Genomic DNA, 23,003 nt, shown 5'->3' with positions numbered 1-23,003 from the left:
CACAACCCCCAGTCACTCCCCTCAGTCACTCCCCCCTCCTCCCTTCCCCTCAGTCACTCCCCCCTCCCCTCAGTCACTCCCCTCCTCCCCCTCAGTCACCCTCGGACGGCGCAGACAGAAGATCTCCGGGGTCCCTCCCTCACGCGCTTCTCGCCGCCAACGCCGCTACTGCTCCTTGCCAACGCCGCTACTGCTCCTCCCAGCACCATGTTTTTTAGCAGGTCATGCTCCGCTCTGACCGACGTGCTCGCCAGCGCATGCGCGGTAGAGCTGCTCTCTACTGTGCATTTGCGGGCCGTCGGTCAGAGCCCATTTATAAGGTAGATACCCTCCATCAACAGCTGTAAAGACCAAAGTTAGTATTTTAAATTATATTCAGTATTAGAACATAAGAACATGCCCAGCATCCTGTTTCCAACAGTGGCCAATCCAGGCCATAAGAACCTGGCAAGTACCCAAACACTAAGTCTATTCCATGGAGTACTGTTTGCTTCCAACACCTCCACAAGTCAGCTCTTTCTTGCATCCACCATGCTTTCCTTGAATAAATATATTCTTGTTTGGCCTCTTACTCTAGGACTTCCTTTCTACTGAAAAATACTTTTTCTTGAACATGGTTTACACCTTTCAGGACACAGTACTCCAGAGGAGATTTCACAGAGGATTATCCAAAGGCATTACCATCTTTTTCTACTGGCAATTTCTCTCCTCATGCACCCTAGCATTACTTTGGGAGGGAGGGCATTGCATCTCATGGAGGATGGTGCTGATCACTTACTCAGGGTATAGTGATAATGGCTAGGTTTAGGTCATCTATCCATGAACCTAGTGTTAAGCCATGTACAAGTTTGCAAATTAGCTGATTATTACTGGCTTTCAGCACTAACTGGCTAAATTTAACCAGATCCCTCTGAAAAGTCCCTTTTTGCGTGCGATAGCAAAAAAGGGGCGGAGTCGGGGCGGCGTCTGCCCCGGAAGAGGAGGACATCGTGGACAGCGAAAAGGTAAGAACCCTTTTCGCTGCCCATTTCGCGCCCAATAGCACCACTTTTTATGATGGCGCTATTGGGTGCGAAACCCAGCCCATCCCCCGATTCGACCCCTGTCCCCCATTAGCACGCGATTTAGGGAGCCATGCGACATTGGTAAATCTAGGCCTTAGTGTATCTTTCCTTAGCCGGCTATCATTTCCCAGCTAACTGTACTTAGTTGTGTTTAATTAGATGGATAACTGGACTTTGCCAACTATATTTATCTGGCTGTATATAGAAGCTCAAAATATAAAAGTACCCAGTAAATGATTTTGAAAGCACAATCAGTTCATATCTATATGTAACAAAAAAATTTTTTTTTTAATTTTAAAAATAGAAGGAAAATGACTTTTTACTTTTCATTATTCAAAAACGCCTTCTCTTTTTTTTTCTGATTTTTCAAAATGAATGACTACAAAACAGTCTAAATGTCCCAACCAAAAACATGTTTTAAGAGCAATATGTCCACTTAACTTTGCAATAAGTTTTCAATTCTTATATTCCTAGTTGTTTGTTCCTTCGCCTACTGACTGCGTGAGGGAAATCCAGTCTACTTGTATGATAAAGCCAAAATTAAGCAAGAGCATACTCAATGTCCATCTTTTTATGTACTATTGAGATAATAAAAGAAAAAACACAAGAAAACCTTTAAATGTGTTGTGCTCCGCGGCCGTGGCGCCCCACGACCGCATCCCCCTACCTGCCTCTCAGCTCCATGAAAGCCCCGGGGGAGGGCTCCAACTCGGGCTCATGCTGTCCGCTGCAGGGGAAGCCGTCCTCCTTCCCTCAGCAGCGTCTCTCCTCCACCGGGGAGATCAAGATGGCCGCCGTCAACTCATTTGCATTTAAAGGGACCTGGTCCCTTTAACTAGACTCACCTGTTTCCAATGATCCAGAGCAGAGGAAGTATATAGGGAGGCTTCCTCTGCTCATTCCTTGACTTGGCAACGTCTCCTGTGAGCTTTGTCCAGTCTGCTTGCTTTGGTGAGTTCTTCAAGCTTGGCTTCTGCTTTGTCTTCCTGGTTCCTGACTTTGGATTGGCTTACGGTGATTCTCTGGTTCCTGACTTTGGATTGGCTTATGGTGATTCTCTGGTTCCTGACTTTGGATTGGCAAGCGGTGATTCTCTGGTGCACGACTTTGGACTGGTGAGCGACGACCCTCTGGCACTCGACCTAGGACTCCCTCAAGACTCCGTTTCCAAGGGCCCACCTAAGTCCCAGCAGCCCGGGTCCCTACGGGCTCCTCCTGGGGGGACCGCGGGCTTCCAGGGCGAAGCTCCAGTTGGCCTTTGCACCGTTGCTCTGACCTCCATAGGTCCACCTAAGTCCCAGCGGTCGGGTCCCTACGGGCTCCTCCCGGGGGGACCGCAGACCACCAGTGGTGAAGAACACAGCGCCTCATCTCGTCTTTTCATCGCCTCTGTATTCGCCTCAGCCTCCAGTGCCAAGGGTCAGCTGGTCCCGCCTCCTGGTCTGCCTCGCCACCCGACAAGAGAGCCTACGGACCCTCCAAAAGGTACACCACCCTCTTGTCGGCCAAGGGTCCACAAGCCCGAGCATAACAGAATGCTTGTGATAAAATATCAATTGTGCTTTTCTTTCCAAAACAACAAAACTTACACATAATGCACATACCTGTCATATTTTAAACAAAAAAGGCAAAAGTAAGTAGCAGCATGCAGCATAGTATCTGAAAAGCATTGTTTAAGAAATTGTTACCCAGTCCATATTGTCTTCAAGGATGAAAATGTAGCGTAAATGCCTTCACCTACTCTGTCAGCTTTTCTAAAAGAAAAGCGAAACTTTATGTAAAAATACGGCTTCTTTTTGAAAAACAACAGCCAATCAAAGGATAACATGTGATTTACACTGGGTAGAAAATGCTGACCAATCAAATTTGATATTACAGTTGACATATGATTCATATTTATCTAATTTAAAGAAAAACATAGTTTTCACACAAAACCAGTAAGTATATACAAGATTCCACAGACTAGGCAAAATGGTATGTTTACCAGTAGAGGGTAAAAAACAAAAGAAAGTCACATTTGCCATTTCTGATGATTTCTCTGGCAGGGATGATTCTGATCAGTCTTTATCAACATAATCTTCTTTTTTAGAAACAGGTATCAACACAAAGAAAGAGAGAGGATGAAAGAAATGGCCAAGGGGACAGAGTTGGTCTCATCCTCACACCCACTCAAAAAGCCAGAAAGATCTATTCAGTTAGACAACATTGAAGCTCAGACTATTGATAATATCCATGATCATGTTGGGATGTCCAGTACACTAATTTTTAATTTGCCTAAACAGTTATTGTCAATAGAAAAGCAAGCAACTCTTTCAAGAGGGTTTTCGTTTGTAACAAGTTAGCCATATGATTCCTTTCAATTTAGGATAGATTTGGAGTGGTTAATTAGAAAATTACAATTACATTCATATTTTTCATCATTTGAACTAATCAGTCCGATCATTCAATTGTCAAGAAAAAATCTAGTTGGACACCACCTGGCCCTCTAGATCCCATCATCCTTACACTTAAAGAATCTATTTTGAGGGATGTAAAGAATCTGGAAAGAGGTAAATGCCCATATTGTACATATAATTTAACAAGAAAAGAAAGGGAAGCTACAGCATGTACAATTTACAATCACAATCAAATCAGCAGACAAAGGAGAGGAAGGTTGGTAGTTTTGGACAAAAAGGATTATAATGAGGAAGCATATAGGGCCGGATTTAAATGCCCTGCGCGCGTAAATCCGTCCTCCACGCCTAAGGACCATGGGGAACCATCCCCTTCTCTTTCCCTGGAGGTCCCATTCTCCACTACCCCTAAGGACCGGGCAAAGGGAGATTGATCCACGGTGGTCTCTTCTCTCCCTCTCACCTCGGGGTCATAGTGTTCCTTGGTGCCAGTGAAAGACTGGGCTGACCGCCGGAAATCCAGAAAGCATCAACATCGTTCACTGTCCCGCCACAGGTCCGGTTCCGGAGCAACATCGGTGGCTGCCAAACTGCCATCGAAGCGGCACCGGCCACTGGAAGCCCCAACCTCCGGTGCCCCCGGTAGCCCGAGGCATTCCCCACCAGCAACGGTGTTGGGCGCCGTGCCTCCTCGTAAACATTCCGAGGATGTGCCAGCGATGCCTCATCCCTCTCCATCAGTCCTTACTACCCAGGACTTTCAGGAGGAGTTGGACCACAGGGTGCAATCAGCAGTGCTCAAAGCACTACAGAGCGTCAAGCTGCCAGCACCACCGACCCCCATAACAGTGCCCAAGCCTCCACCTTCGATGTTTGCAACCTTGCTGGAGCGTCTGGACGTCCTTTTTGGTGTCCTACCGACGCAAACGGTGCGGCTTGACACATCACCCAGTTAATTATATATTCATGTGCATCTATACATATATATAAATGTTGTAGGGTAGATTTATGCATATTTTTAACCATCCTGTATATGGTACACACCAGTTATAAATCTCTGGGGTAGATCTGCAAGCAGCCATATATACATGTATATGGAGCCACAGACAGGAGACTGTTGATGCCTTTTTCCCTGCCAGGCGTGCTCCAGTCATCCCATAGATTAAACTGCAGGGTATTCTATAGTCTGTGGGAACTGTCAGCTCTGCTAAGTTTGAAATCATATTTCTGAGAGCTCATATTAGTCTTTTACTAAATGGGGCTTCCCAAACCTTCTTTATTTATTTATTTTGTGTGGCTATCTATCTATCTATCTATCTATCTATCAATTTATTTATTTATTTATTTATGCATGCGATTTATATTCTGCCTTTCAGGCAAAGTATATTATGTTCACGTACTGTAGGTACCTGTCCTAGGGACTCCAGTCAGTTGATTTTCCTGGATATTCACAATGACTATGCATGAGTTAAATTTACATACACTGCAGACTCAGTATATGCTAATTTATCTCATGCATATTCATTGTAGATATCCTGATAACCCAACTGACTGAGGTGTCCCTAGATCAGGTTTGTGAAGCCCCGTTGTAGATAAAATCTAACATGAGTTCATAGAATCATGATTTCAAGACCTTAATTATTCATCATCCTAATTTATGTGCCAGTGTGTTGGATGTTCAAATATAGATTGATAATCTAGGGCAGTGGTTCCTGTCCTGGGAGACTCCCAATCTGTTGGGTTTTCAGGTTATGAATATGCTTGAGAGAGATTTTCGAGCAGTGGTGGCAGTATATGCAAATCTATCTCATGTTGAAAAATCCAGCTGGCTGGGGGGTCCTCAGGAACAGGTTTGGGAACTACTGATCTAGGATACATTATAGCCCTTATAACTATTTCCTGCTGTTGATGACTTTGAGAAGAGGAATTGCTGTAACTGTAGAGGAAAAGCTAAATTGCCAGACTGGGTTTTATTTTTTTTTAATGTTAAGTAGACATGTGTTCCTGCTTTCTATAGGATCTATAATGTCATTTTCCTGTCATTTTCTTTCCTAGTGCGTGCCGATTAGGGGCCTCGGGTTTGTGCTTGGAGCCTACAGATGTATTTGCAAAGCTGGATTCTACCACCCCAATATCTTTTCAGTGAACAGCTTTCAAAGTAAGTGCCTTTTTGCTTGAATAATAAAAAAAGAAGATAACATTAATAATGCAGGGCTCCCCTTTTATCTTTGCCAGGATTATATGGGATATTCCCACTGGTAATTCTAGGATTATACAATCACTTAAGGACTTTCAACCCTTTGGCGTCTCATCTGTGCTACTCTGGGGAATCCTGTACAACATACACACTTTTAAGCTTATTTGATTTGTAAATAAATTAAAATATATATTTCAAGATATCCCTCTGCTGTTGGGGAAATAATGGTTTGTAGTATCTCTGTAAATTGTTGATGTAATTTGTAAATAGATTATGTAAATTTCTAGTATCACTGTAAGTTGATGACATAAAAATAAATGAAAAGTGGTTTTCTTTGCAGTGGTGTAGAACTGGATAATCTATAGTCTACCCTTACATCATTTTTACATTATTTTAAAGAGTACTTTGGTTGACTTAGGCTGTATCAACTTTATGCAAAATTACACTAGGATATAATTATAATAATTATACTTGGTCAGTAGGAAGTCCAAAATCTTCAGGACTTAATTTTAAATATTGTGATGGATTGCTAATTTATTTATTTATTTAGAACTTTTCTATACCGACTTTCCAATAACAGAATTACTGATCAATTCGGTTTACATTTTGAACAATAACAGTGACAAGTAAATGTCTTACAAAGAACAGGTAGAGATAACTTGGATATAAATATATGGGGTTAATAACACTGCAAATAACATAGAAGAATTAATTAATTAAGTTAATATTCAATACAAGCTTTATGCCTATCCAGGGCGGGGGCAGTTTCCTCTACCATGTTTTTACTACAACTCCCCTGAGGATATCTGAAGAATAATATGTTCATTTTGCCCATAAGTTTGCCAGTTATCCAGAAAGCCTGCAAATTTATTCAGCATAGATGTTAATAGGAGAAATTCCTCATGAACTTGGAAAATGATGAACAGGACCTTATCCACAGCACTTCGCAAATGTTCCACAGCTCATTTACAGCAAATGTTGCTCTTTTATCCTGTTCATTGATGAAACAAAATCCCAGTTAAATTCTGTGACGATGGTGAAATACCATTTGTGAGAGGAGACCTTTTTCTATGGGAAGTTCATGGACTCACACGGGGCAAAACCTGCCTGATTTGCTTTAGCCCTAGAAAATTTTGCATTTATCTAGTTTCATTTTCTTCTCCTATTATTTCTTCCTTCCTCTTCCCTACTTTCATGCTTTCTTCCCTTCCCTTTCTCACTCTTCTGCTCATTTTCCCTCCCTTTCCCTCCCTGATCCTCCTGTAATAATTTTCTTGTTTTTCCTCCCTCACTATTCAGTCTCTTTTCCACCTGCTCTTCCTCGTCCATCTCTCCCTCTTTCTTTGTTTCCCATTTCCATTTTTTCTCTCTGAAACCTTGGAATCGTCCTTTCTCTTTGAGGACTTGCTGCAACTGATCCACGTTTCCATCTCTTTTGATTTAATGTGGCTTTCTTTGCATCCATTGTTAATTTCCTTGCTAATTGTTTTGTTTATAATTTTTCTAAAATTCAAATAAAACATTGCCGTTATTTACACAAAGACATATGTTTTTCCAAGCAATAGGTTACAGAGGAGAAAGATGTCTTCTGTCATTGGCTTGAGAACGGGGCCAAACGATTTGCACACCGGGAACCTTTGAGCTCTGCTCACCTTGAGATCAGCAGGGGTGGGGATGTAGGGTTGTGCACAGACTTCCATTTCATCCTCCATCCCTCCTCCCTTTGCATCCCACAGGAACAACTTTCTTAATTTTTATTCTCAGAATAAGATAGTTTGCAATCTTTGGTGGCTCCGGCTTGATTTTCTGGTTCAGTGTCTTTTTTTTTTTTCTTATTCTCTGTCCTTATCAATATTCCTTTCTTTGTTTTCTGCCTCTTTGGAGTCCTCCTTCCTTTTTCTTTTCTGTTTCAGTTCTATCATTTTCCTTCAGCTGCAGATACTTTAATACTTTCTCTTTCTCTCCTCTTGTCCTGCTTCCTAATCAACCTACCTCTTCTGCTTTCACAGTGCCTCCTCTTCCTCTTGCATTCTCTCCTCCATTCCTCATCACCATCCTTCTACATCCTGGATTTGTCTCCCAACCCTGGGTCCTCTCCTTTTCTATCTCCTGCATCCCTGGTTCTCACTCTCGCTCCTCCCCATTCTCCACTTTTTCTCTCCCCTCCTTCCTACTTTCATCTTCCCTTCCTCCCCTATCCTGCTTTCCTATTCTCTTGTTCTTCCACACTGTTGTTCTCCCCTTTCTTTCCCCCTTCCCCCCCACAACTCTTAATCTTTCTTCTAGTTGTCTCTTCCTACTCCCCTTACATTTCTGTCACTCTCCTTGCTTGCCCCTTTCACTCTCTTTCACACACATACTCTCTTATTCTCTTCTGTCACTGCCTCTCCCAGCACTCACTCTGCTCACTCCTCTCACTGTACTTTCCAGCACTCAAATTGCTCTCTCCTCTCACTGCCTCTTCACACTCATTCTTACTCTTGACTCTCTCTGATCCCCCAAACACACTCAATTTTTCTCTTCTCTCCCCTTTGATCTCTCCCTCACTCACACTTGTATACTTTCTCTTGCTTATTCTTCTCCCTCTCTTTTACAACTGGAAAGGAAGACAGTGCACTCCACCTCTCACTGCTGATTGATTCTGGCTATTAGAATGAACCAATCAGAGGTATGATTCCTGCTGCAGACTCCATCCTAGTGCTTGTCTCTATACAGCACAGATGGAGGAAAAAGGCGGCTTGGTGATTTTGAGGTCAGGAGATCCTGGGTACTCTAAACCTAGAGTTTCCAGCTCAAATCTGGATAGAGCCCAGGTATGGTGATGTGTTTTCCTGAGAAATGCAGCTAGAAACTGACCAATACTTATGGAGGTAGCTTACTGACCTATTCCAGCCAGGACTCCTAGAGGTTTCTGGAAGGTGCCAGTGGGAAAAAATGCTAGGCATTTACTCTCTACCTAACTTGATTGCAGCTAGGTAGAGGGAACATGGTACAGATCTTCTTTTCTTTTACCTTTCATCCCTCCAAATCACATTAAATCTTCACTGGTGGTAACTGTTCTGTTCATACATATGACTGTGCATGTAAGATTTCCCCCCAAAACCTATCCCCCCCCCCCCCCCCCCCCCCCCCCCCCCAAAACCGCACCCCAAGTTCATAATGCCCCCTCTTACAGTGGTATAAAAAGTTCAAATACAAGTGAGCCTCCACAGAGGCTCTCTCTCTCTCTCTTCTCCCCTCCCCGCTCCTCCCTCTCCCTTCTCCCCTTTCCTGAACCAGGATTTGTGATAAATCCCATAATGCACAATTATCGCAGCCATAAAATCACAGAAAAAAGGTGTAGTTATTTTCAGCATTAAATCCCACGGTAGTGTGTGTTACGCTATCGCATGCAATGTTAATCAGCCCTCATTTCCATTTACTCCGCCTAAACTCCTCCCATTTGACTACTAATTTTAAATTTTTGTATATGCATTTCATGATGCGATATTTATCGCATGTGTTACACCTTTATTGCATCCATGACAAAGCCCTAACGCATTTTGATAAATGACCCTCTTAGATTGTAAGCCCTCTGGGGATAGGGAAATACCTGCAGTACCTGAATGTAATCTGTTTTGAAGTCCGAAAAGAGGAATATAATCTAATTAAACAGGGGACAGTAGCTGTTTCATCTGCAGTGGGAAGATTCATTTACTACCACGCAATGATCCCTCTTGCCAGTGCACTCGAACCTTTTTTTCAATACCACCCCATTTCACTTCTTTAAAACTCACGTCCCCAGATATTGATCAAAATAAACTATCAGAAATCCCCTGCTTTTCTTCCCCAAAGCAGGGGAGCATTTGAGTGTACATGTAAGCATATGTGTGTGAGAGAGTGTGAGAACACGTGAGTCTGCATGTAAGCATGTGAGACAGTGACCATGTGAAATCATATGAAAATGTGAGCGTGTGAAAATAAGAGAGTGTGAGCAAGCTTGTGTGTGTGTGAGAGAATGAGCATGTTTGTGTTAGAAAGTGTGTGTATATCATAGAGAGTGGGAAAAAATTTGTATATAGAAACATATAGAAACATAGAAACATAGAAATGACGGCAGAAGAAGACCAACCGGTCCATCCAGTCTGCCCAGCAAGCTCCACACACTTGTTCTCATACTTAACTGTTTCTCTTGGCTCTTAGTAACCTTATGTTCTAATTCCCTTTTCACCCCCACCATTAATGTAGAGAGCAGTGCTGGAGCTGCTTCCAAGTGAAATATTAAGTTTGATTAGTTGGGTAAGCGGCAGCATAGCTCTCTGCCATGAAGCAGAGGGCAATGCTGGAAATGTGTGAAGTATCAGTTTTTCTTTTCCCCTGTCATTGAAGCAAGGAGTCATGCCGGACATGCACCGAAAGTGAAGAATGCCTTGAAAGTCACATTAACTATCATCAAATATTGAAAAGCCTAATAATTGGTAATACCTATAAGCCCATGAACCCATCCCTGTTTTTTTTTCTTTTTTTCTTTTCTTTTTTTAATTGGGAGATGGATGCCCTTCATCCTTCTACTCTGTGAAGGTGGACACCTACCACCGGCCACTGGCATCCCGCTCCGTTAATGCCTCTGTGGCTACTGCCGCTCCATGCAGTGTTTTACTACCTGCTCTTTATATGCGTCCTCTAGAACTGATGGATCCCATCCCTGGGTTTTTTTATTATTTATTTAATTGGGAGATGACAGCCCTCCATCCTTCCGCTCCGTGAAGGTGGACACCTACCACTGGCCACTGGCATCCCGCTCCGTGAATGCCTCTGTGGCTACTGCCGCTCTGTGCAGTATTTTACTACCTGCTCTTTATATGGACACCTACCACTGGCCACTGGCATCCCGCTCCGTGAATGCCTCTGTGGCTACTGCCGCTCCGTGCAGTATTTTACTACCTGCTCTTTATATGTGTCCTCTAGACCTGATGGATCCCATCCCTGTTTTGTTTTTTGTTTTTGTTTTTTATTTAATTGGGAGATGACAGCCCTACATCCTTCCGCTCCATAAAGGTGGACACCTACCACTGGCCACTGGCATCCCGCTCCGTGAATGCCTCTGTGGCTACTGCCGCTCCGTGCAGTATTTTACTACCTGCTCTTTATATGCGTCCTCTGGACCTGATGGATCCACAATATTTATCCCATGCCCCTTTGAAGTGCTTCACAGTTTTGGACTTCACCACTTCCTCCGGAAGGGCATTCCAGGCATCCACCACTCTCTCCGTGAAGAAATTCTTCCTGACATTGGTTCTTAGTCTTCCTCCTTGGAGCCTCAGCTCGTGACCTCTGGTTCTGCTGATTTTTTTCTGTTGGAAAAGGTTTGTCATTGTCTTTGGATCGTTAAAGTTTTTCAAGTATCTGAAAGTTTGAATCATATCACCCCTGCTCCTCCTTTCCTCCAGGGTGTACATATTTAGATTCTTCAATCTCTCCTCGTATGTCAACCGATGAAGACCCTCCACCTTCCTGGTCGCCCTTCTCTGTACCGCCTCCAACTTGTCCTTGTCTCTTTGTAGATACGGTCTCCAGAACTGAACACAGTACTCCAGGTGAGGCCTCACCAAGGACCTGTACAAGGGGATTATCACTTCCCTTTTCTTACTCGATATTCCTCTCTCTATGCATCCCAGCATTCTTCTGGCTTTTGCAATCGCCTTGTCGCATTGTTTCGCCGACTTCATATCATTAGACACTATCCCCTCCTTCACTCAGTGATTCAGGACAATTTCAGGGTGACTGGAAAGCTGGACATTTTTTTTATTCTTATTAGTTTTAATTATTATTGTATGCTTATTTGATGTGTCTGCTGTTTTTATTTTATTGGTTTTAGAGAACTTTTAAAAATATGTTGTGACTTTAATTGTGGAATTGTATTCTATTTGTCAGCTATCTTGAAATATATATATATATATATATGTTTTTACCATTATGACTGATGTTTTATATTTCCAGATTTTAATGTTTTATGGTGCTATTTCTGTTTTTACCTTGTTGCACTTCATACAGAGTCTGGCTTTTTGCAATTTCCAGTTCAGTTTTTGTCTGCCTGTTTCTGTTTATGTTTTATGGTCACTCAATTCTGTATTTGGTGAAGGTCTATCTGTGTTATAGTATGTGATAGAAGTGAGGTATTCTGCTATTGTGTAGTTTTTTGTGTAGGGATCTATAACTGTCTGGTTCTGTTTTCTAAATAGGGGATGTATTGGTATTTTAGGGCCTGGTGTAATATTTGTATTGTTGCATTTTCATGGGTAGGATTCTTACTGTTTGAGTCCTGGCAATTAGTGCAGTTTTAGTATGGGAGATTTACTATATTGTAATTGTAGTTCAGTTTATTCCTGACTTTCTAAGGGCTAACCCTACTTTACAATAAGCCCAATACCCATGGGCTCCAAGTGTCTTTTTTGCAGGATTTATTTATTGGCATCACAACAGTGCATGTACATATAATATGCATGATGTTATAAGTGATATTTTTACATTAGAAGACTGTACTTTGAATGTTTTTCATATTAAATCTGGTATTAATGCATTACTTTTAATTGAATATGGGGGTGCAAGACTGTAAGGTTCACAGAGTGTTTTATACTCTTGCACTGGCCCTGAGAGAGTGAGCCACACACAGACTCTCACCATTCAGAGAGGAGAGTGTCTGGACTAGGGATGACTCTCCAATCAACCCTAGCAATTTTTCAGAGCACTGTGATGCAAGGTGTCCTTGAGCAGTATAACACAGACACAAGCCTAACTGCCTTCTCTGGAGTTTCTCTTCGGGGGATAACTAAGTGTGGCCCAGCTCCATAGGCTTCTGTGGAACTCTAGGTTCAGGAGTAGATACCGGGATGGGAGGATGTTGGAAGCATGGAGCCAAAATGACAGGGCTTTGAGTGACCTTGATCACCTGAGCCTTTTCTTGAAACTACTGATCAATACAATTAGCCAGAGAGATTAAGGCATCCAAGACTGAGGGGATGTTTCAGCCAGCCAGCTCATCCTTTATTCTGCCAGAAAGACCTTGTCAAAATACTGCAGTGAGACTATCCTCTCTCCACTGCAGCTCAGATGCAAGGTTATGGAACTGAATAGCATATTCCCCTACAGTTTGTGAACCCCGCCAAACCTGGAGAAGTTCAGCCGCCAAGAAAGACGTTCCTTAAACACGAGCTGGAACTGGTGAAGAAAGTCAGAGAGATTCTGGAGCAAAGGATCATCACATTTCCAGAGGGGAGATGCCCAAGACAGAGCTATGCCTCCCAGTAGTAACAAGATGTAAGTCACCTTGGAGCAATCAGTGGGGAACAGAACAGACTGAAGTTCAAAATGCGTGCAGCATTGATTGATGAAGCTGCTGCACTTCTTGGGGTTCCTATGATAATGTGAAGATGATGGAAGCTGAGGAACCAGTCTATGTGGGGATGCAGGCCTAGATGGAGGTGGGGCCACTGGGATAGAAGCTGAGGTGGACAACAAGGCACCCATGCATACTGCAAGTCTTTCTAGAAGAGCAATGACTTGGTTAAGAATATCCTGTTCTTGGATGTGTTGGGCCAGGCCTGGGATGGCCTGGAGTGAGGTCAGGTCTGCTTAGTCCATGGCCTCAGCAGTCTGTAATGTGTGTGGACCTTTGTTTCTGTGGTGAGGTTGATGCAGCCTGTGGGACAAACCCCAGCAGCTGGCAGAGCTATGTTGATGAGAGACTGAATTAAGGTTTCACCTATACCATCCTCTTTCCCCTTGGGTTGAGCTCTTGGGTTCTGGGAGCTGGCAGGTCTTAAGGTGAGTGTTTCTATGGGAAAGGTATAGGCAGTGATCCAGGGCCAAGCAAGTGTCAGAGGCAGGCGGCAAACAAGGATGATCAGTGTCCAGGCAAGGGTCGGTTCCAGGAGTCAGTCCAAAGAAGAGCCAAGGAGATGAGAAGGAAGACTAACACAAGAAGAGCAGAAGTCTGTGGACTTTGCACTAATATTCAAGGGAAACATTTTCCCTTTGAAAACTGCCTCAGAAAAAGTACCCAAACAAATGTGCACCTTCTTTTTGTGCAGGTATTTTTAACAGGCAAATTTATGTGCATATGTTTGAAAATCCAAACATATGCATGCAAGTTCAACCCCATCCCATTCCCAGGAATGCATCCCATCAAGGATAATAAAGTTCCATGCATAGCGGCACTACATGGCCAATTTTCAAAACCCCATTTTGACAGGTAACTGGTTGCTTACCTGTAGAAATAGCTTTTGAAAATTTGCCTCTGAATGAGTTGCAGCAATATTAACAGATAAGAACTAAAGTTAGCAGTACTCATATTTAAATTAGAGAATGTTAAAAACAAATGAGGCTTAAGTGATAGCTCTCCTTGTACTATTAAGTGTAATTTTTAAATGCACTGCATATCAGTAATATAGTAAGAATAAATTGGGAAGGAGAAGGGATATTTTTGACACAAAATTGAAATTTTCTTTCAAAAATATGTCATAAGAGAATTGGGTAAGTCATTTAAAAAATGGGACCTCCACTCATTTAATTCATTGTAATTTAGATGTTTCTCAGTAGGTGTTGCGGTTCTGGCCGCTAGCACCGTGGCCAGGCCCTTACCTCTGGGTTCCCGGACCTGCTCCCGCTTCCAGAGGCCTGGGTTGAGGCCTGGTTGGCGGCGCTGCCCCGCTGGGGCTGCGCCGCCGCGAGCTCTTCCATGGACGCCCGGCTCCTAGGCGCGCGCGCGCATGCCACTTGGGCGCTTTTCTAGGCCGTTTCCCGCCAGTGGTGACTCCGCCCAACTCCTGACATGAGACGCCACGGCCTTGATAAGCCGGCCGCGGTCATCCAGTCTTTGCCTTGCAACGGGTTAGCCTCCCGGTTTCCTGTTGCACTGTACCCCGGAGTGACTCGCTTGCTTTGTCGCTCCATTCCTGCTACAGTACCTGCCTGGTTCCTGCCTGCCTGCTACAGTACCTGCCTGGTTCCTGCCTGCCTGCTACAGTACCTGGTTGGTTCCCGCCTGCCTGCTACAGTACCTGGTTGGTTCCTGCCTGCCTGCTACTGTCCTGCCTGGTTCCAGTATCCAAATCCTGCAACTGTTTCTGCCTGGTTCCAGTACCCGAATCCTGCTACAGTTCCTGCCTGGTTCCAGAACCCGAGCCCAGTTACAGTATCGCTACTATCCTAGTCTGGTTCCAGTTACCTGTCCTGATCCACAACCCGCCTAAGTCCCAGCGGTTGGGCTCCTACGGGCTCTTCCCGGGGGAGTACCAGCTTCCAGGGTGAAGAGCACCTCTACATCCTGCCTGAACATCTGCCTCCCGGCCTGCTATCCATTAGATACATTGAGCACCCTTCCCAGTCTCCAGCAGGTCGGCCCAAGGATCCACTAAACAGAGATTCCCATAACAGTAGGTATATATTTTTAGAGATAGGGTTGTGCCTCTTCCTTATTAAATTAATTCCTGTCAAATTACATACCAAGTTGACTATTGTGCAGAATGAATATGTTCAAAGAGATTTTCATATTAGACTGTGAGAAAGATGCCATAGTATTTTCTAAAATTAGAAATATATTGGGAGAAAACTAATGATGATAATAATAGGACCGATACTGAACCATAGTGAATATAGAGAAACAAACCTGAACAATCTGGAATTTAAGAATGTAATCATATTGGAATTTTGAATGACTTTTGCCTTTCTCCAACTAAAATAGATAGAGCAATGCTATTATTTCCTGTGTACCTATGTCACCAGTTCACTGCTTATAGTAAAGAACACTTTTGTTTTACATAGCTATTTTTTTTTTTACAAGCCCTTATAATAAAGTAAAAAGGTATACTTACACAAATCTGGATTAGAATTTGCCCTCATGCGTAAAAGAGAAGAGACTTGAGTGGGGATTTAAAAACAGAGAGAGAGCTGGTGAGCCCAAAAAATGGGAACGGCAACAGAGGTGAATCTGCCACCAGTTATGGCTTGCGTACATGTGGGAGAGAAAACTGAAGAATAGATTTAGGACCAGAGAGGGGTAGACTGGAACAAGAGCATGAAGAATTTAGAAAAGCAACTTTGGATTCTTAAATAACTAGTAATTGTTGAATATATATATATCTATCAAATATATAGTAAAAAAGTTCTCTGAGGATTGCTTATTAACCATCTTGTGTCTTCAAGCATTGATCGAATCTGAGGTCAGAAAAGAGATCATGGTGAATAGTTATTCAGGAAGATTGGGCAGACACTGTGCAGTGGGAAGTTGAATGGAAGGATTTGAACCCTGGCTGCCCTGGTTCTACAGCCTGCTGCTTTAAACACTACACTATGCCTCCACTTTTAACTGCTAGCTTGTAACTGTTACCCTGTTGTATCTTCTTCTCTTTTCCCTTGATTATCTAGGAATGCAGCACTTACTCTACTCTGGAGGGGAAAGGATGCTCCCTGTCTCTCCTGATGTGGACCTGCTGCTTTCTGTGTGTTCTATGAGGCATCCACACTATCAGTCCTTTCTTCATTCATTTCATTTACATTTTCACATTTCCATACTACCTTACTCCAAAAAAAAACAAACAAAAAAACTCAGGGTGTTTTACAACACAAATAGTGGGTCAAGCAAATTCCCAGCCCCTCATTTTAAGTCAGCCCCCCTCCCACCCCCATCTCTCTATAGGAATATTCCTGCCCGTCTACTCGTCAGCAGCAAGATTTCTTCTATTAAACCCAGGGAGCTTCCCTGCAGGCTAAGCAAAATGGCTGAAATGCCACTAGCCAAGAAATCAAGAATTTCAGATGTGTAAAAAGCACTAAATATCACAGAGGTCATTTTTTTTTTTTTTTTGTAAGTCAGTTCCTCCTCAGCAAATAAAGCTGATAGAGGATAGTCCTGCTGAAGAAAGATTTTACTGGTAAGCAAAGCAGAGCACTAAATTATTTAGAATCTGACATTACAGTCATTTTCATGTTAACGTGACTTTTACTAAAAATGGTATTTTTCCTTCCCAGGGTGAATATTGATATCCATATCATTTCCTGGGAAAAAAATTAATTACTGATACATTATTCCATAATAAAAGAATATACAGAAATGTAAATACATGTAATAAACTCTGACCTGCAACTGCTGTACCTCCAGGAGCAGCAGAAGAAGACAGAAGATCCCTTCAGACCCTGTTTCTCTCTTCCTCACCAGGAAGAGGAAAAAATTAAAACATTACGTTTATTTTTGTTTTTTAAAAATAAATAGTCTTTAGTTTTTTGTTACATTTGGTGTCCTTGTTTCTTTTTCTAAGCTTTGTGATGTATATAAATGACTCATAAGTCAAAGTACAAGAGATGATTGCCTGTGCACAGGATAGGTGTGGAGAATGTGTATTTGTTAGAAGATTTGTGATGAAGAAGTAAGTTTAAGGTGAGAGGATCAGGAGGAATGTAAGGGTAGAAGGGGAAGCTGGAGATAGTGTGTTGAGATTCTTATTCAGTAGATATGGTCTACAAGAAGCACTTTTCAGCAGGTTAAGTGCCATGATGTGCTGCAGTGTTCATAGTAGTGGATAACACATTGAAATCATTGGCTCAGTGTGCTGTGCTGGTCAAAAAAGCAAACAAAATGTTAGGAATTATTAGGATGAGAATGGCAAATAAAATGGTGTATGTCGTGATGCTCTATATTGCTCCATGGTGAGACCGCACCTTGAATACTGTGTGCCACATCTCCAAAAAGATATAGTTGCACTGGAAAAAATACAGAGAAGGGCGATCAAAATGATAAAGGGTATGGAATGGCTCCCCTATGAGGAAAGGCTAAAGAGGGTTAGGGCTGTTCAGTTTGAAAAAGAGACGGCTGAGGGCAGATATGATAGAGGTCTACATAATCATGAAAGGACTTTAACAGGTAAATGTGAATCAGTTATTTACACTATCTGATAATACAAGGATTAAGGGGCACACATGAAGTTAGCAAGTAGCATATTTAAAACAAATCAGATAAAATTCTTTTTCACTCAATGCATAATTAAGCTCAGGAATTCATTGCCGGAGGATGTGGTTATGACAATTAGTAGAACTGGGTTTAAAAAAGGTTTGGATAGGTTCCTAGAGCTGAAGTCCATAAACTGATATTAATCAATTAGTAGCTTGGGATCTATTCATTTAATGTTTGGGTACTTGCCAGATACTTGTGACTTGGTTGGCCTCTGCTGGACACGGGATTCTGGGCTTGTGTTGTTATTGGAGTTAGCAATCTGCTAGGGAGTTAGCAATCTGTAGTTATTTAAGAGAGTTGTGGGTGGATCCTTGGACCAGTGGCAGATGACCACGCCCCCGGGGGAAGATCCCGAGAGGGACCACCGGTCAGGCTCAGAGTTAGGAGACAGACACACACTAGTTCTTTTATTAAACAGTATATTGAACCACCAGAGGTGGCAGTAGTGAGCTGGAATGCCCAGCTGGGCTGTAGTCCCTCAGATACTGGAACAGCGATCCCTGGAGGCTGAGCTGTAGAGAAACTGAAATATAGTGAGTAGGCAGGGTATGTAGAGTTCATGTACCGAACCTGATGGTAACACTCACACAATGTTTCATAGAAGCCCAGAAGCTGGAATGTATAGGGCCTCAAGGAGCGAGTACCTGGTTCCAGGGAAAGCTCTGAGAGAGCGATGGTAACTCACTGATGTAGTTGGCAGTGATGACTTCCAGGCAGAAGAGAATACAGAGCAAGTCTGGGAACGAGGGCCCTCGAGGAGCGAGTACCGGTTCCAGACTGTCACCTGAAAAACAAAGGAGAGAGCGAGGCCCCCGAGGAGCGGGTACCCCTGATAAGTCTGAGGAGCCAGAGTAGCTTAGGTAGAGTAACCCTTGCTAACTCAATCTGTTAGCAAATTCTAAGACCTTATATATCCGTCTCGCCATCGCCGGTACTTCACTCGGGGCCACGCCGCGCGCGCGCCCCTAGGCCTCCAGGAAACATGGTGGGTTGCAGCGTCTAGCCAGTCCGGGGACGCCAGAGGACTTCGGCAGAAGGACGCCGCGGCAGCCAAATTTCCCGCGGGTGAAGAGGGAGGCGCCAAAGAGGTAAGGAGGGTGGAGAGAGGGCGTCGGGAACTGATGGACACAACATCTTGATGGACCTTTGGTCGGACCCAGTATGACATATCTTATGTTCTTATGTCTCTTTAACAGGGGTGAAAAACAACTCAAAAACCAGAGTTCTTTCCCAACTATTTTCTGACTGCATTCTAATAGAAGATGCCACAGGCCAGCTTCCATGATTTTCCATGAGAGGAAAATTATAAAAAAAAATATATTTTTCCCTCTATAGTGAATAATGGGAGCTACATGAGTAAAAGAGAGGTCACTAGTCTTACTCCTTTTCTGAGCAAAAGGAAACCTATTTAGGGTAGAGGCTTCGGGAAGGCAAATAAAATCCAGATAATGATGTGGGTGAATAACTCTTGCAGGTAGGGAGTACAAAATATGGAGTGAGGTCCACTACTGGAGAGTATTGCATGGCTTCATCCTACACACTTTGAATGCCTTTTTTGGGGTCCATCTGAATATAAATTTTTGTGTTCCAAAACAACAACAAAAGGATCCAAATATCCCCTTTTACAACTATATATCTGGAAAAATTCCCACATTTGTTACTGTTTGCCTAGTGGAGAGTCGAAGTGCCTGGACCTAATTTATTCCTTTGTCATTAGTGCAGATGTAACAGGGGATACAACTCTCTGACCTGTCAGATTCTTGTAAATAAAGAAAGCAATTGATGTCAGACAGATATGAAGACACCAAACTGATCACCTGAATTCTTGAACTGTTCATCATGCACACTGAGCTTATAGTGTTACAGTTACCTCAGAGGCAATCTGAGGAGTCAGCACAGGAAATAAAACATTAACAAATATATTTTCAAAGGCCCGCACGCGCAAATACTGGGGTCTATGCGTGTGGCTGGGCCTTTCGCGCACCACGTGCATTTTATAACATGCAGGGCCATGCGCGTAATCCTCGGTATGTGCACAAGTGCCAGGCCTCTCTAAAGGGGCGGGGTCTGGGCGGGGCAGGGGGGCGAGCCAGGGCAGTGCCATTCAATGTCCTAGGGCTGGCGCGTGCAGATTACTTCTGCTCCAAAGGAGCTGTCAGTATTGAAATAAATAATTTGGGGTTCGTTAGGTTAGGTTTAGGGGGCGGGGAGGAGAGGAGAGGTGAAGAGGTAGGGAAGTTCCCTCCCAGTCTGCTCCTTAATTGGAATGCACTGGAAGGGAACTGGGAGAGGCCCGATTGCATCGCCATGCGTATTTACCAAACATTCGCGCACGCCACCTGCACATGTGTATGCAGACTTTAAAATCCGACGCACATATGCGTGCTGCCAACAGATTTTATAACATGCCTGCTCTGGCGCTCGCATGTTATAAAATCGGCACGTCCATGTGAACACACCGGGAACCGCATGCACATGGACAGCCGCCCGCTGCTTTTAAAATCGACCCCTAAATGCAAAGACATTGCAGATCTGATAAGGTCCTTAACATGTTGAATTGTAAATGGTTGAATGTACATATCTGTTATGACATTAATGCCCAATTTACCAATGCAATTTTCTAAATTATATCCTCTGGAAATACAGGAATTGCAATTTTGCAAAGAGAGGAATTCTCAGGAAAGAGCTACATCAATGGTCATAGATAGTAAGGGAGCGCACAGAAATTTGCATACATGAGAGTAATACAATTACAACACAGTTTTCTTTCCTTGTCTAACATAAACCAAATTAAATTAATGCGGTGAGATAAAGAGAATAGATGCAAGGGTAGGGAGTTATATACAGTCCAATAGCAGTAGTTCAATTACAACTTGCAGGAAAGGAACTAGCTCCAATAGAAGTTCTCTGCTTACCCATACATGATACTTTCTATATCTTTTCTCTCTGATCCTCTGTATCAGGCATATATAAATATACACTGTCCTACTTCTCTTCTTCTTTTTAATCTATTGTCCAGACAGACTGTTTGCTCACTCTCTGCAAATGTGAGATAAAGTTGGAAGCTTTCATATAGCAGGCTGGCAGCAAGGAGGCCTTTCCCTTCAACAGCCTGCAGATCTGAGACTAGATGTGAAATTCTTAGAGGGAAACTAGCAACCGTGCCTTTAAAGTTACAGGCTCCAATTTACTGTACTACCTGCGGAGAACTTACATGCATCAGTATGGGGTGCACTAGTTTTAGTGGCCTGGGTTACACACAGCTCTAAAAGCTATGTTGGTCCTGTAGATCTGTGCAGATTCCGTTACCTTTTATTGAACTAGCATAAGAAATTTCCAAAGATGCCGATGTACTTTAGCATTTGAGAGAACAGAAATATCTGATGAAGATTCCTGAAAGCTCATGTATCAAGGAATCTAATGTTCTTATTACAGATTTGCTGCTTCCATTGCATACAGGTCTGTCTCATGCATATTCATTGTGGATTTCCTAAAAACCCAACAGGCTAGGGAGTATGCCAGGACTGACTTGAGAAACACTACTGCAGAGGTCCCCAAATTCGATCCTTGATTGCCCACAACCCTGTTGGGTTTTCAGGATTTCCAGAATGAATATGTATCAGATCTATTTTCATTCCGTGGAGGCAGTACATGCAAATAGATCTTATGTATATTCATTGCAGGAATCCTGAAACTCCAACTAGGTTGTGGCCCTCTACGATGGAGTTTGGGGACCCCTGGCATATAGATTTGTATGTGTAAAGCAGCTATCCCTTTGAAATCTTGCCCTTAAGGTGGCGAGCATTATGCTAAACATAGAAATCTGTGAATCAAAGTTCTTAATATACATTATCTCTGCTTTAGGAAAGGGATTTCATCTGCATCCACTAGTATGCTGAGCAACAGCTAATTAAGTCATGTTTTATCTAATTTGCAGCTAACAAAGTCAATAAACCGTATTGCTAGTAATTAAAGGATTAGCATTTTAGTGTTATGATCATCAACAAGTTGATACTGTCTAGTATCTTAATTGTAGTAAAACACCTTTTTCTTTCTTTCTTTGAATTTAGGAACACTCATTTGCATATCAAGGGTTCATACATTAAAGGGTCAAACTCCCTGACTATGCGCACCTATTCTTTGCACCTGCAAATCTTGTTCCTGCTTTTCACAAGGAAAGCCTGCGCATACCTTCCATTTTGAAAACCGCGCATTGGTGTGTTGCATCTGCTTTCTCTGCAGGTGAAATTTCAATGGAAAATAATACATGGAGATTTGAAAATCCAGTTTACGTTACAGATGTGATTTCATTTAAGAAGAAATAGGAAACGTTAACATTTATTTATTTGTGTAAAAATATTTATTTTACTCGCCCTACAAAGTTTCCTATTTCACAAATTTCATGTTTTTCTTTTGTTTCAATTCTCCCCCCCCCCCACCAACTAAACCCATGCTTAATAATTTTTTAAAATGTGTCTCCCCCCCAAGGCTTCTCCATTAATTTACTGCATTCCCAGGGTCCAAATGGGACAAAAGCAATCCCCAGTCACTCCTGCTCCACCTGTGTTATACTCCAAAATGGTGCTGTCCTCCAGTACTCTGGTTAGGCAGAGCCATTTTGGGGTTCAGCGCTGACAGGGCGGGAGTGACTAGGGATCACCTGTGACCTATTTGGACTCTAGGGATGTGGTTAATTAAAATTAAAATCGGCCACGCACGTAAAAATAGCCACTTACGGGCACGGCTGGGCCCTGTGCCCGCATTTTTCAAAAGGGCTTGGCCGCGCACGTACGTGGCGACATGCGCACATGTGCTGGGCCCTGAGAAAGGGGAGGGCTGAGGGGGGCGTGTTCGAGGCGGAGCGGGGCAGAGTCCGGCCGGGACAGCGCATGCGGATTGTAAAATCTGGTGCACACATGCATGTGGCCACCAGATTGTATAACATGCGCGCAGCTTTTAAAATCTACCCCTAATTGAGGGAGGCAAGGATGTGGGAGGGGATACAGTGGCGGGGGGGATGCTTTTTTTAAAAAAAAGCATATGCAGGTTTTATTTGGGGGAGGGGTAAACGGAGCTGGTGGCCAGCTTCTAGTGCGCGTTGCCAATAGAATGTACTAAGTTGCTTTAGTGTGTGCAGTGGTAAAACAGGGTGCATTACAAAATGAAAGGAAAAAAATGGCAAGGAAATTAAACCCTGCCCCCCCCCCCCCTCCCCAACATAATGAAAATAAAATGATTCCCCACACATACACAGCCTTACATTTACATTTCCTGATCCAAACACACCTCTAGGAACACCTCCTCCCAGTCCAGTTAAACTTAGCCATTTTACGGAGGGCCACGTGTGCTTTTAGATGAATTGC

General features: G+C 43.1%; 1 protein-coding gene across 1 annotated transcript in view; it reads left to right on the top strand.

Moving 5' to 3' along the window:
• Positions 1 to 23,003, top strand: part of GPR158 (G protein-coupled receptor 158) — a 654,347-nt gene that overhangs the window by 323,004 nt on the left and 308,340 nt on the right. The window contains 1 exon segment of the mRNA XM_029587041.1: positions 5,513 to 5,615. Coding sequence (XP_029442901.1) covers positions 5,513 to 5,615 — 103 coding nt within the window.

This window comes from Rhinatrema bivittatum, chromosome 2 (genome assembly GCF_901001135.1).
Source record: "Rhinatrema bivittatum chromosome 2, aRhiBiv1.1, whole genome shotgun sequence".
NCBI classification, from domain to species: domain Eukaryota; kingdom Metazoa; phylum Chordata; class Amphibia; order Gymnophiona; family Rhinatrematidae; genus Rhinatrema; species Rhinatrema bivittatum.
This window is presented reverse-complemented; position numbering and strand designations above follow the sequence as displayed.